Genomic DNA, 16,403 nt, shown 5'->3' with positions numbered 1-16,403 from the left:
TGTCAACATCTCCCTCCCTCACCGCCCACACAGCCACGCGTCAACACCTCCCTCCCTCACCACCCACATGTCAACACCTCCCTCCCTCACCACCCACATGTCAACACCTCCCTCCCTCACCACCCACATGTCAACACCTCCCTCCCTCACCACGCGCATGTCAACATCTCCCTCCCTCACCGCCCACACAGCCACGTGTCAACACCTCCCTCCCTCCGACACGTCAACACCTCCCTCCCTCACCACCCACATGTCAACACCTCCCTCCCTCACCACCCACATGTCAACACCTCCCTCCCTCACCACGCACATGTCAACATCTCCCTCCCTCACCGCCCACACAGCCACGTGTCAACACCTCCCTCCCTCACCACCCACACGTCAACACCTCCCTCCCTCACCACCCACACGTCAACACCTCCCTCCCTCCCTCCCTGTCTTCTGTCTCACTGCTGTTCACACCATGATTGATCACACTTATACCCTATCGCTACCAGGTCTGCTTCCATCTGCACAGTTACCCTGTCTCTAACAGGTCTGCTTCCATCTGCACAGTTACCCTGTCTCTAACAGGTCTGCTTCCATCTGCACAGTTACCCTGTCTCTAACAGGTCTGCTTCCATCTGCACAGTTACCCTGTCTCTAACAGGTCTGCTTCCATCTTCACAGTTACCCTGTCTCTAACAGGTCTGCTTCCATCTGCACAGTTACCCTGTCTCTAACAGGTCTGCTTCCATCTTCACAGTTACCCTGTCTCTAACAGGTCTGCTTCCATCTTCACAGTTACCCTGTCTCTAACAGGTCTGCTTCCATCTGCACAGTTACCCTGTCTCTAACAGGTCTGCTTCCATCTGCACAGTTACCCTGTCTCTAACAGGTCTGCTTCCATCTGCACAGTTACCCTGTCTCTAACAGCTGTGCTTCCATCTGCACAGTTACCCTGTCTCTAACAGCTGTGCTTCCATCTTCACAGTTACCCTGTCTCTAACAGCTGTGCTTCTGTCTGCACACTTACCCTGTCGCTAACAGCTGTGCTTCTGTCTGCACACTTACCCTGTCGCTAACAGCTGTGCTTCTGTCTGCACACTTACCCTGTCTCTAAGAATCATAGAACTTGCACGTGGGAATTCATTTGTTGTATCAGAATCAGGAGAATTTACACATGACTGCACCAGATTAGACGCATTAATCATACATTTTGTGGGGTGTTTCACATTACATTACAGTTCAAACCTAAACTGACAGGCAGAAGATGTGTGTGTGTCAGTGTGTGTGTGTGTGTGTGTGTGTGTGTGTGTGTGTGTGTGTGTCTGTGTGTGTGCATACATGTGCTTGTGTGTGTGAGCATGCATGCATGCATGTGTTTGCATCTGTGTGTGTGTGTGTGTGTGTGTGTGTGTGTGTGTGTGTGTGTGTGTGTGTGTGTGTGCAGCCAGTCCTATGCTTCCAACAGTCTGTGCAACAAACAAACAATAATGCAACGCAATGCCACATAGCTGATGCACATCAAGTCTTCAAAACTACAACACTGAAAAAGTAAACAAGGAAATACCAACAACAAAACAGATTTAGAAAACAAATGAAATAAATAAAGAGATAAACAAACAGCAATGTCAAGTCAAAAAGCCTCCAATCACTGAATACCTGCTAGACCTTTTCCAATCTTAACACTTGTTTCCCCCCCCCCCCCCCCCACCCCCCATCTTGATATTATTATCATTATCATCATCATCATCATCATTATGAGCATTTGCACCTAATCTTGAAAATAAACCCTACAAATAGAACACATATGTAAATATCAAAAAGGAAAAATTGAACAAAAGATATCAAACATCATTAAACATTATTCATCCCCCCCCCCCCCCCCCCCCCACAACACACACAAGCACACACACACACACAAGTCAAAGCACACAATCATAAAAAGTACACAATCAAAAATACTACCAACAAATTCTGAAACTATCAAAACTCACTTAATACTGTTTCTGTTAAGAATGACGTCAATATTGAACACAGAAAAAGATGACAGTAGATGACTTGCACCATGCCGATTTTTTTTTCATTTTTTTTTTTCAGCAAAATACAAAATGGTTCCAATTTGAATGTTAGCTCTCTCTCTCTCTCTCTCTCCCCCCCCCCCCCCCCTACCCCTCCCCCTCTCTCTCTCTCTCTCTTTTTTTAATTCTCAAGTACACAGGAAGGATCCATCAAACAAGAGAAACATACAGTATACACCACAGTCTAGCATTGTTTTCTTTTTCCCTCATTGTACAAAAGCATCAACTTTGTGGTTTGTAACAAAACATGTAAAATATTTTTTTTTAAACACGATTCTTTCTTAAAATCTGAAACTTGGGCTTACACAAGTGGTTGATGAATTACATATATCAAGAAATAGAAAAAGCACCAAAGTTTTGTCTCCTTCATTCAGGCATCCATTCTTTAATGCACACTGCTACTTTCTATATTAAAAAACAACAAACACACACACACATACACACACACACACACACAACATAACTAAAGAGACATCATCAAGACACAACGGTCTCTTAACTCGAACTGCAGGTGAAATTACGCAAAGAGATATGGAACAACAGTGCAGTTAAACAAAATGTGTTGGGGGAAAATTGTAAATTATCAAAGTGATAAGTGTCTTGTTTAGGCCTTTGAGTGGGTAGATACACATGCCCACTTATCTCCCCCTCTTTTACTTCTGCCAGGGAGCCAAAAAGACAAGGTCACCAGCAACCGCCAAAATGGCTGAAATTAAGCAATTTTATTTCATGTATTTTGAGAAACTCCAATTCATGATTAATAGGATAGCAACAATTAAAATGGCTGAAATTCAGCACAAATTTCTTTTGGGTCTTTTTAGAAAACTTTAAATCACAATCAATACAATAGTAACCATACCATTAAAATGACTGAAATTAAGCAGTTTTCTTCCATATCATTTAAGAAAACTCTAATACATGATTACTAAAATAACAACCACTGAAATGGGTGAAATTAAGCATAGTTTTATTCTGTGTCTATGAAGAAAATTCCAAGTCAAGAAAAATAAGATAGCAACCATTGAAATGGCTGAAATTAGGCACAGTTTTGTTTTGTGTGATAAAGAAAACTCCAACTCATAATTAAAACCTTCCATGTAAAAAACAACAACATGGCTTCTCTGATCATTTTTTGTTCTCTTTCTGGAAAGTTTATTCAGAATGATTGTGCATTCACAACACAATCCTCGTTTTTGTTTGTGTTTTCATCTGTTCATTTTGTTTGTTTAATCGTTCTTTACTTTGTTTTTGATAATCCGAAAACTGTCAAACCAAATATCAACACTGAATGTAAAACGGTGACTAAAGGCAGCCAGGGAAACGGCCACACATGATAAACACCTGGCAATACACCCGGAGTCCTCACCATACACTGCCACACCCAGTTTATCGGCCACAGTCTCTGCACCAGCAGTCGCAGGGACCTAACCATCCATGTGAGGGCTTTGTGTAACCATACACCACAGCTCTGCTCAAAGCAGCACTGTTTCTACTGCTAACTTTCTTGTCCAGAGATCATGCACAACAAGTATATAGTTAGTTGCAGTGATTAAAAAGCCAGCAGCATAGTTTTTCCAGGCTCTTTTTTATTTTTATTTTTATCAATCAAAGCACTGAATTGGCTAGTGAAAAAAAAATATATGTAGAAGAGTGAATGAGAAACTAAAAGACAATGTTGCATCAATCCTTCTATCCAGTATTGTACTGTATTATTGAATCATATCATCTACTGTTTCTGTCACAACAGATTTCTCTGTATTCAATTCAGGCTCTTTGCCTAGGTCGAGTGTGTCGCTACCATGAGAGGACCACCTTTTTTTCTGCCTGCTAGTGTATCTGTTTTCCTACCAAAGTGGATGTTATGCCAGGAGTACCCTTTTGTTGCTGTGGGTTCTTTTACATACATTAAGTGCATGATGCACATGGGACCTCTGTTTATTATCTCATCCAAATGACTATCGTCCAGACCAATGGTGGTCTAACAGAGGGAAAAAATACTGGTGAGTGTGGGGGATCGAACCAGTGCACTCAAGATTCTCTCGCTTCCTAGGTGGATGCGTTACCTCCAGGCCAACACTCCACCCTTGTAGAAATATGTACAGGTACATGTTCTCATCTTTCAGTCCTTCCCGACTTCTCACTTCACTCAGTGAAGCTGCTATTTTTTTTGTTCAATTACATCTTGTGTTTTCATGAAAATAACACTACATAACTTTTCCTTTCCCAATTCTGAGGATCTAGTATTATAGACAACACACACACGCACATGTGCGCGCGCGCGCACGCGCACACACACACACACTCACACACACACACACACACACACACACACACACACACACACACACACACACACACACACACACAGAGTGGCAGATGCAGAAAGGCAAGGAAAAGAGTGAGACAAAGTGTAACATGAATCCGTGAAAAGCTAATCACAGCTAAGCAGTTAGTTTTCTATTCAATCCCATTTATCATCAAAAACTGACACTTTTTCCTCTTTCTATGTTAACCAAACATGTAAAAAAAAAAAACCAACAAAAAAACAATCACAGACAGACAACTAAAAAACCAACCAACAACACAACACCAACAACTCTGACAAAACAACACCTCCATCTCATCACTAAAAGCATGCCACCAGACAGAAAGAGAAACAGGAACAAAAACCAAACAGAAGCGCTCCAAATTCTGAAATTAATAAACAATGCACTGAATAACGACAGACAACCAAACGACTGAAAGGTGCATGCTGTTTCGTCAGTAATGCCACACACCGACACTGCTCATGAACGTTTCTTGCTTCCAGGACTGCAGTGTGAGGGACACAGTTTAACCCCTAGGCTGCCTATATGACGAGATAACTCGTCATGGCAAGCATGTACGCTTCGCTGCCACAATGACGAGATAACTCGTCATCGAAATATTCGGACTTTTCCCTGCTTTGCGTTCAGTTCCTAGACAAAAATGCTGGTAGCTTTAGCTTGGGGACTCTTTCTAGATTCTATTCATAGCTAGAAACCCCATCTACGTCATGAAGCAGTCCTTTATTTGAACATTTTGGTTGGGTTACTGTCCAAGTGTTTGCCTGGTTGCTCAACTCGCTCGCTCAACAAAATGTGGGACTGACGTCGTGCTCAAGACATGCGATCGTAGCGAACTAAATCAACCAAGATTGCTTTCTTTTGCTGATGCTCAGAAAGAATTGAAGCATAAACTCAAAGAAGACAGTGATGAACATTTATAGGACGATATGACAGAAAATAAAGGGAGCAATCAAGAGAGTGGCCAAGATACGACTATCAGTGAGTGATGCCGACTGTCAGTGAGTGATGCCGGCTGTGCAAACCTTAGCAGATGGAAGAAAATGACTTAATTATTAGCAGGGCAGTGTAAGCAATATTCTTGGCACTCAGCCAACGAGGTCTGATGAGAATTGGATAAAGTGACCCTGTGAGACAGGTGAAGAAGAGGGGGGGGTGGAGACTGAGGGGGCGTGGCCTCTCATCCACATTATCACTTGGAGAAGTCACAATGCATTGTATATGTATCTCTTTTTATTTATTTATTTTTTTTATTGTGGTTGTTCTAGTATGATTTTGTGCATGCAGATATCCATTTGTCCAGAAAATATATTTTAGTGCAAATTACCTGACTAATGTTTGTAATGAACAAGTTGAAAATGTGACAAAAAACAAAACATCATGTGTTTTGTATTCTTTATTCATTTACCTTTTAGAAAATATATACTTTTATGGGTCTTTCTCCAATAACAAAGAGCACAGAATTTTTTGAAAATTTATACCCGTTTTCTGCGAAAAAAAACCCTGGCAAATAGATTTCACTTAAATCTTATTTTCCTGGCAGCCAAAGGGTTAATCAGTCCAAATACAACAGGATTCCGGGGGTTGGCAGTGTGAGGGACACAGTTTAATCAGTCCAAATACAACAGGATTCAGGGGGATGGGGGGGGCAGTTGAATGGGACAGGGCAGAGGCAGAGAGGATTGTATTGTATTGTATTTCTCTTTTTGTCACAACAGATTTCTCTGTGTGAAATTCGGGCTGCTCTCCCCAGGGAGAGCACATCACTACACTACAGCGCCACCCATTTTTTTTAGTATTTTTTCCTGCGTGCATTTTATTTGTTTTTCCTATCAAAGTGGATTTTTCTACGGGATTTTGCCAGGAACAACCCTTTTGTAGCCATGGGTTCTTTCACATGCGTTAAGTGCATGCTGCACAAGGGGCCTTGGTTTATCGTCTCATCCAAATGACTAGCGTCCAGACCACTACTCAAGGTCTAGTGGAGGGGGAGAAAATACCAGTGGCTGAGCTGTGATTCGAACCAGCACGCTCAGATTCTCTCGCTTCCTAGGTGGACGCGTTACCTCTAGGCCATCACTGGACTCCATGGCAGTAAGGAGGCTGGCAGGGAGGGCGGAGGGGTGTGGGGGATGGGGGGGGGGGGACCAAAAGACAGTACTGCATTACTCCTTGTGCCCCAATTTTTGAAAGCCGATTTAACCCCTCCCTGCCACCACCACCCCCTTACCATTCCCCACCATTTTTTTCTTTTTTTTTTATCTTAATCTTTAAAAACAGGGGGAGGGAAGAGGGGGCTAGGGGGAGGAGATGGTCTTTATTTCATGGGTTTGTTTCTTTGTCGTTCGTTTTGGTTTCTTTAACATATATAAAAAGGTCAATGGAGGTACTGGGAACTGGAACCAAAAGACATCAGTCACCAACTTGGAGCAAACTTTTTTTTTCTTTGTTAACAATCCAAAAAGTCATTTGCCGTTTAGTTTTTCTGTATAGCATGAAGCGTAGAGGTCTATGTCCAACAAACATTTGCCGTTTGTATGTGTAGCATGAAGAGTACAGGTCAATGTCCAACAAACATTTGTCGTTTGTCTGTATGTAAAGCATGAAAAGTAGAGGTCTATGTCCAACAAACATTTGCTGTTCGTCTGTACGAGTAGCATGAAAAGTTCAGGTCAACCCCATCAGTGGCGACCATGAGCAGTGCCGACATGCGCAACAAAAGAGAACGTCATCATTATGCAAATAAATCCAATGCAACACGACCATCCACAGCTGAAAACTTACTGCCTTTAAGCTTCCCTACATCAGAAAGAGAAAAAAAATCAGAGGCCAACAGCAACAATGCATTATTCATACATCCAATAGTACATCTGTATTTCAAACAGTGATGTAAAAACTGAATGGAAACAAGTACCCTGCTGCAATCACTGCAAAAGGTGATTCACAAACAACATGACCAGCAAAAAATGATTATGTACAGAAAAAGGTTTGTCTAAGATGAGAGCATAATACTGAGTTGCAATGCAGAGAACGCCTTCCTGCTTTCTCTTTTCTTATGTCAAAATCCTTTCTGCACAAAATAAAGTCCAGTAACACCAGCAAACTCTGACTGACCCTGAGAAAGGGAAAGAGAGAAACAGAGAGAGGAAAAAGCAAGAAGAGAGAAACAAAGAGAGGAGAAAGGGAGAAGAGAGAAGAGGGAGTAGGGAAAGACAGAGAGGCGGAGACAGAGAGAGAAAGAGAGAGTGGGAGACAGATAGAGAGCAAGAGAGGCAGAGAGAGAAAGAGAGAGAGAGACAGTGCCAGACCAATAGGAGGAGAGAATGTCAAAGAATATAAGTTTATAAACAGAAGATTATTGACACTTTCAAACTAAATTAATGCTCACTTGGAGATAAAAGACAATTGATTTAATGAAATTAACAAAGTGGAAAACAATTTGATTTAAAGAAAAATAAGATGTCCCCACTTCCAAACACACACAAAGGCCTCAACCCAAACATGGCAAACAACTTCTCTCCCTTGTCATCATTAACATGATGTCCACACAGGCATTGCACATCACTCACGACGTAATGAAATAAACACAATTTAGTGTAAACAAAAGCTATTTCTTTGCTGACAGTGAGACAGGGAGAGACGGACAGACAAAAAGAGAGAGAATGTGTGTGTGTGAGAGAGAAAGAGAGACAGACAGAGAGAGAGAGAGACAACCAGGATCAGACTGGAGGTGGCAGAGAGGAAGGTGGGACTCAGACTAACTCCTAAAAGCAAAGAGGTGAAAGCTCACTACGATTTAAACATCAACAAACATCAATCATCAACCTGTCCCCTTTCTGACAAAGACATTGTCAACCACCTTTCCTCCTTACACAAACATAAAGTCTATAATGAGGAGAAAAAGAGAAGTTTGATTCACACGACAAACCCTAATCACACTTAAAAGAGAGTGGTGCCTCCTAAAGTAATCCCAATGTGTACTATCATTTATTAACGAGCTCTTAGCAAATATTCCAATACATACTATGAAGTCATTTTTAAACTGGAGTATGTCCCAGCATTTTGACACTGGTTTGTTTGTATTTTGTTGGATTGTTTGTTTATTCCTTCAATGTTTTGAACAACTGTTATTTATAAAACTGTTGAAAAAATAAGATAAAAGCACAGGAATCAAACTAGGTACATATGAAGGAGAGAACTGCATCCATGATTACATTACACATCATACTCATTGTACACTCTCCACTATAATCAATACCTAGTCCAGATAGTCTGGACAGCAGTTGCTGCCACTGCTGTTCTGATGGCCATAGTCAGACCCTATCATACTGTTTTATATCCACTGCTGTTCTGATGGCCATAGTCAGACCCTATCATACTGTTTTATATCCACTGCTGTTCTGATGGCCATAGTCAGACCCTATCATACTGTTTTATATCCACTGTTGTCCAAAAACCATTATCGTTGCCCCCTTGCACTCATAGTATTTAATTTCATAACAACTTAGTTCATTTATTCTATTGACAAACTTAACATCAACACATCAGTTTCTGTTTTGAAGATTTTTTGGCATAACTCTGAAACAATGTTGTCAGAAGTTTATTTCTTCAAAATATCACACACACACACACACACAAACAAGCACAAACACGCACAAACACACACACACAGAAACCCAACAATCTAAGATATAATTCTGTTTCTTTTCCAGCCTGAGTACAAGCCTGGGGTGTTGGTCCTTGCTGAGAGAAGTGACAGACAGTCACTACATCAAACAGGTTCAAACACAAGTGCACACACAGGTACTCACCTCGTCTTTTGAGGTACTCTGCTATCAGCGCAGCTATGTGAATGTAGCAATGTGCTGCCTGTAAAACACACACACACACACACATATGCACACACATACACCATATCAGAAAGTGGATGAAAACCTGTAGAAAACTAACCTCAATAACAATATATCATGTCAATGTTTTATGGTTGAATCTGTCCAGTAAAAAGACACAAAAGAAAGAAAGAAAGCAAACACAGACAAAAAAAAAAAAAAAAAAAAAAAAAATGACTACAAATGCACACACACAAAAATGGGCAAACTCACAGAGTCACATGCACTCATCCATGCAAAAGCACTCACTCACTCACACACACACACACACACACACACACACACACACACACACATGCGCGCACTCCAACACAAACACACAAAATAATGAGCATATTCTGTCTTTGCCAGGTCAGCTATACCCCATATTATATTAGGTACCTGACAAGAGCCTCAAGAGTTTATCTAAAAATATACCTTTTTAAAATTTGTAATGCAAATACAAAGGAAACAGAAAAGAGAACAAAATATAGACATCAGATTAGGTCGCCAGAGGCAGGTAATTCACACAGCCTGAGCAATGTAAAGTGCTTGTCTCAGACAAGCTGTTACAAACAGATCACCAGTGTTATTTCACACAGCCAGAGTGCTGTACAAACACTGACCTCAGAGAAGTTGTTACAGACAGAATTCACACAGCCAGAGTGCTGTACAAGCACTGACCTCAGAGCTGTTACAGACAGAATTCACACAGCCAGAGTGCTGTACAAGCACTGACCTCAGAGAAGTTTGTACAGACAGAATTCACACAGCCAGAGTGCTGTACAATCACTGACCTCAGAGTTGTTACAGACAGAATTCACACAGCCAGAGTGCTGTACAAGCACTGACCTCAGAGTTGTTACAGACAGAATTCACACAGCCAGAGAGCTGTACAAGCACTGACCTCAGAGTTGTTACAGACAGAATTCACACAGCCAGAGAGCTGTACAAGCACTGACCTCAGAGTTGTTACAGACAGAATTCACACAGCCAGAGCACTGTACAAGCACTGACCTCAGAGTTGTTACAGACAGAATTCACACAGCCAGAGTGCTCTACAAGCACTGACCTCAGAGAAGTTTGTACAGACAGAATTCACACAGCCAGAGCGCTGTACAAGCACTGACCTCAGAGAAGTTTGTACAGACAGAATTCACACAGCCAGAGTGCTGTACAAGCACTGACCTCAGAGTTGTTACAGACAGAATTCACACAGCCAGAGTGCTGTACAAGCACTGACCTCAGAGAAGTTGTTACAGATAGAATTCACACAGCCAGAGTGCTGTACAAGCACTGACCTTAGAGAAATTGTTACAGACAGAATTCACACAACCAGAGCGCTGTACAAGCACTGACCTCAGAGAAGTTGTTACAGACAGAATTCGCACAGCCAGAGCGCTGTACATGCACTGACCTCAGAGAAGTTGTTACAGACAGAATTCTCACAGCCAGAGTGCTGTACAAGCACTGACCTCAGAGAAGTTGTTACAGACAGAATTCACACAGCCAGAGTGCTGTACAAGCACTGACCTCTGAGAAGTTTGTACAGACAGAATTCACACAGCCAGAGTGCTGTACAAGCACTGACCTCAGAGAAGTTGTTACAGATAGAATTCACACAGCCAGAGTGCTGTACAAGCACTGACCTCAGAGTTGTTACAGACAGAATTCACACAGCCAGAGTGCTGTACAAGCACTGACCTCAGAGAAGTTGTTACAGACAGAATTCACACAACCAGAGCGCTGTACAAGCACTGACCTCAGAGTTGTTACAGACAGAATTCACACAACCAGAGTGCTGTACAATCACTGACCTCTGAGTTGTTACAGACAGAATTCACACAACCAGAGTGCTGTACAAGCACTGACCTCAGAGAAGTTGTTACAGACAGAATTCACACAACCAGAGCGCTGTACAATCACTGACCTCAGAGTTGTTACAGACAGAATTCACACAGCCAGAGTGCTGTACAATCACTGACCTCAGAGAAGTTTGTACAGACAGAATTCACACAGCCAGAGTGCTGTACAAGCACTGACCTCAGAGAAGTTGTTACAGACAGAATTCACACAGCCAGAGTGCTGTACAAGCACTGACCTCAGAGTTGTTACAGACAGAATTCACACAGCCAGAGTGCTGTACAAGCACTGATCTCATAGAAGTTTGTACAGACAGAATTCACACAGCCAGAGTGCTGTACAAGCACTGATCTCATAGAAGTTTGTACACACAGAATTCACACAGCCAGAGTGCTGTACAAGCACTGACCTCAGAGAAGTTGTTACAGACAGAATTCACACAGCCAGAGTGCTGTACAAGCACTGACCTCAGAGCTGTTACAGACAGAATTCACACAACCAGAGCGCTGTACAATCACTGACCTCAGAGCTGTTACAGACAGAATTCACACAGCCAGAGTGCTGTACAAGCACTGACCTCAGAGAAGTTGTTACAGACAGAATTCACACAGCCAGAGTGCTGTACAAGCACTGACCTCAGAGAAGTTTGTACACACAGAATTCACACAGCCAGAGTGCTGTACAAGCACTGACCTCAGAGAAGTTGTTACAGACAGAATTCACACAGCCAGAGTGCTGTACAAGCACTGACCTCAGAGAAGTTGTTACAGACAGAATTCACACAGCCAGAGCGCTGTACAATCACTGACCTCAGAGCTGTTACAGACAGAATTCACACAGCCAGAGTGCTGTACAAGCACTGACCTCAGAGAAGTTGTTACAGACAGAATTCACACAACCAGAGCGCTGTACAATCACTGACCTCAGAGTTGTTACAGATAGAATTCACACAGCCAGAGTGCTGTACAAGCACTGACCTCAGAGAAGTTGTTACAGACAGAATTCACACAGCCAGAGTGCTGTACAATCACTGACCTCAGAGAAGTTGTTACAGACAGAATTCACACAGCCAGAGTGCTGTACAATCACTGACCTCAGAGAAGTTGTTACAGATAGAATTCACACAGCCAGAGTGCTGTACAAGCACTGATCTCAGAGAAGTTGTTACAGACAGAATTCACACAGCCAGAGTGCTGTACAAGCACTGACCTCAGAGAAGTTGTTACAGACAGAATTCACACAGCCAGAGTGCTGTACAATCACTGACCTCAGAGAAGTTGTTACAGACAGAATTCACACAGCCAGAGTGCTGTACAAGCACTGACCTCAGAGCTGTTACAGACAGAATTCACACAGCCAGAGTGCTGTACAAGCACTGACCTCAGAGCTGTTACAGACAGAATTCACACAGCCAGAGCGCTGTACAAGCACTGACCTCAGAGAAGTTGTGGTGTCGGATGTGCTGCATGGCCATAGTGTGGAGCCAGGTCTTCCTCAGCTCGGGGGTGGAGGCATAGGACTTGGCCAGGCTGTGCTGCAGGTCCACAAGCAGCTCCGGGTCGTTCTCGTTCTCCTTCATGGCCGCCGTCGCCATCAGCACCGTGCGGATCCGCTTCGTCAGGTCACGGACCTCCCCAGGGAACGCTGTTTTCTGTGTGGGCATGGCAGTCGGGTCGGGGGGGTGGGGAGGAGGGTTAAGTTTAACATCTTCTTCGTTCGTGGGCTGCAACTCCTATGTTCACTCGTACGTACACGAGTGGGCTTTTACGTGTATGACCATTTTTACCCTGCCATGTAGGCAGCCATACTCTGTTTTCAGGGGAGTTTGAGTTCATTTTGGGTACTTTTAAGATCGTTTCCCTGAGGACTGAGGGAAGCATGAAGGCTTGTATGTGATGAATGGTTTTTCTAAGGAAGGTAAGGTGCACGCAGCAGAACACAGAGAAGGATGGAGGAAGGTGACAGACAGGATATCTGTGGTCATCCACCCGTCGTCCAGACTAGGGGACAGGTGAAGTGACGGTGCAGGTGTCTGATATCTGTGGTCATCCACCCGTCGTCCAGACTAGGGGACAGGTGAAGTGACGGTGCAGGTGTCTGATATCTGTGGTCATCCACCCGTCGTCCAGACTAAGTGACAGGTGAAGTGACGGTGCAGGTGTCTGATATCTGTGGTCATCCACCCGTCGTCCAGACTAAGTGACAGGTGAAGTGACGGTGCAGGTGTCTGATATCTGTGGTCATCCAACCGTCGTCCAGACTCAGGGACAGGTGAAGTGATGGTGCAGGTGTCTGATATCTGTGGTCATCCACCCGTCGTCCAGACTAAGTGACGGTGCAGGTGTCTGATATCTGTGGTCATCCAACCATCGTCCAGACTAAGTGACAGGTGAAGTGACGGTGCAGGTGTCTGATATCTGTGGTCATCCACCCGTCGTCCAGACTAGGGGACAGGTGAAGTGACGGTGCAGGTGTCTGATCAAAATGGCAGCAGGCAAGGACTGCCATTCAAGCCTCTCTCCAGGTCTGATGCGTGTGTTCACTTCATGCCAAGATCAGGCATCTGCTCTTTGTTTATTTATTTATTTTTTACAGCAGATGTGGTGTGCCATATATGGATCAGTCCATCCACCTTGACACCTGCTTGGAAATGAAAACTGAACTGAAAACTCCAGTCACATTGCATCAAGTCAATGTCATTTCAAGTCACTTCCAGTCATACCAAGTCATGCCAAGTCATGTTCATTTCAAGACATGTCGTGTCACGTCATGTTCATTTCAAGTCACGGTCATTTCAAATCATGTCAAGTCATGGTAATTTCAAGTCACTTCAAGTCACCATCATTTCAAGTCACACTGTCATCTTCCTTTTCTAACTGGTTAACTGTGTATTTACTACACTACAAGGTGATTTAGACACAGACATATACGCTCTTTACACAACACACAAACATAGTCATTTAACGGGTGTGGAGAATGGGTGAAGGATTAGGCATGTTGATGACAAAAAACAAACAAAAATACTGGGTGATGGCATAATTTGTCATACTACCCGTCCAAGATTTTAATTACAACTACTCACCACAGAGTGGCATACAAGCTCAGCAACTGACATTACAAATTGCTGGGAATAATACAAAACACCCTGAATATTGCCGTATCTTATGTTCAAATTGTTATCCCTGTTCTTACATCGGACAGTCAGAACTGGACAATCAAAAAATGGTGTACTGTATTGAGATAGTGCTGGAGAAACTACAGGTAGCACTGTTTGAATAGTTTGCATTCCCAAGCTTGAATAGTTTACATTCCAAGCATTTGACGTTGTGTCAAGTTGCAGTCATTTCCAGTGTATGGTTTACCCCAGAAAAAAAAACACTGTGTGGGCATAAGGTAAATGAACAAAACAAACAGAACAAAACAGCAGTTCAAAAAATACCCAGTCAAAGTAGTCATCAGAACAGAGAAGCAACTGCTTACATGAAGTGTATTGAGTGAGACATTCGTTGGGATGGTAGGTTCTGATTTCTATAGACAGTAAGATATCACGAAGACAACTAAGTGTAATGACACATTTGACTGTTGAACAAATTGCCACTTATTTCATACCGCCTCTTTAATAACAATACATAACACATACACATTTAAACGTTTTGGATTTTTTCCATTTGTAATGAGTTGCCACAATGTGATGCCCTAGTTTCTAACTGTACATATATATCAACTTGTCCTGCATTTGATGATGCCCAGCCCAAAATATTCATCTCTCAGTGGTCCTTGTGGAGCCTATGTCAGGAACATTGTAAAAACAATGAGTGATGCGTGAGACAAAGCATTATGCAAGACTAAAAAATCACTGAACAGCAGCACAATAATAAAAACGCTACCAACACACTCCAGTCAATTCAGTTTCTCTCACTAAGGCCCATTCAACAGAACCGTCAGTCCTTATTTCATGTATATGGGAATGCGGACACTAACTTAACCATTTTGAAATGGCTCAGGAACGACGCATGTAAATAAACCACAATATCCTCAAACTTTCCATGCTCTGTCAGCTGTCCCCCACCCCACCCCCCTCCCTTTGCACACAGAGCTCAATGCCACACTAGGAAAATGTGCAACAGAAATATTCTCTCTTTTTTCTTATTCTCTTCTTCTCTCCTCTCTCCTCCTCACCCCAACAAGTGTCAAGGTGGTGTTAGAAAAGAACAGGAAAACATCAACAACATGCTTGTATCTACACGCTTCTCAATGATCAAAACACATGCTTTCATTCTGTTGACATGCGCACGGTTGAAGAGACAAAGTGCCCTGTGTGCTGTGGAAGAGGCAGTGTGCACTGTGTGAATTGTACACCCACTCTTTTGACAATTCCCCACCTTGTGGACCAATATCTCTGACAGGAGAACAATGTCTTGCCAACCTACAGGCCTTCCAAACTGACCTGAATTGCTGATCAGCTTCATGTTGTGTGTGTGTGTGTGTGTGTGTGTGTGTGTGTGTGTTTGTGTGTGTGAGTGTGTGTGTGTGCGTTATGTGTGTGCATACATGTGTGTGTGTGTGTGTGTGTGTTATGTGTGTGTGCATACATATGTGTGTGTGTGTGTTATGTGTGTGCATACATGTGTGTGTGTGTGTGTGTGTGTGTGTGTGTGTGTGTGTGTGATTGTGCGCATACATGTGTGTGTGTGTGTGTCTGTGTGTCTGTGTGCGTGTGTAAGTATGTGTGTGTATACCTGTGTGTGTGTGTGTGTGTATACGTGTGTGTGTGTGTGTGTGTGTGTGTGGTCCTAACTTGAAATCACGACTCAATCAACAGTTCCCAGTAAAAGCCCAGCCTGTGACCCAAACGTAGGGCTGACTTATTATCAGCACACCTGTGAGAAACGGTGGGCAGTCTCCCCCTTTCAATCACAGCCTGCTTTGAATGCTATGTTCTGCTGCATCCTGGTCTGTCTGAATGCCAAGTTGTAAAACTGAACGGCAGTGTGATACTGTCACAGTGACACTATCTGCTGGTTGTGAAATACAAGAACTTGACTTCGTCATGGTAGGTACGGCGCACACCCACAGACAAATGGTTAAACTGTTCACTCATTGTGGAGTCACACACACACACACACACACACACACACACACACACACAACACCATTCACATACGCACATACTACCACATCACACACACACATGCACATATACACACACATCCCATCACCTGTCATAACACACACACACACACACGCACACACACACACAATCACATCACATGTCATAACACACA

General features: G+C 43.1%; 1 protein-coding gene across 8 annotated transcripts in view; it reads right to left on the bottom strand.

Moving 5' to 3' along the window:
- The window catches only part of LOC143289044 (dedicator of cytokinesis protein 9-like), a 141,925-nt gene that overhangs the window by 29,417 nt on the left and 96,105 nt on the right, over positions 1–16,403 (bottom strand). For 5 of the 8 annotated variants that reach the window (XM_076597843.1, XM_076597837.1, XM_076597839.1 and 2 more), the window contains 3 exons: positions 12,554–12,769; positions 9,199–9,256; positions 7,172–7,186 (listed from right to left, as the gene is read on the bottom strand). In XM_076597843.1, the coding sequence (XP_076453958.1) occupies positions 7,172–7,186; positions 9,199–9,256; positions 12,554–12,769 (289 nt within the window). The remainder of the gene's footprint in view (positions 1–7,171; positions 7,187–9,198; positions 9,257–12,553; positions 12,770–16,403) is intronic. The other 3 variants (XM_076597838.1, XM_076597844.1, XM_076597845.1) reach the window with 1 other exon arrangement.

Source organism: Babylonia areolata, chromosome 13, assembly GCF_041734735.1.
Source record: "Babylonia areolata isolate BAREFJ2019XMU chromosome 13, ASM4173473v1, whole genome shotgun sequence".
In the NCBI taxonomy this organism is placed as follows: domain Eukaryota; kingdom Metazoa; phylum Mollusca; class Gastropoda; order Neogastropoda; family Buccinidae; genus Babylonia; species Babylonia areolata.
This window is presented reverse-complemented; position numbering and strand designations above follow the sequence as displayed.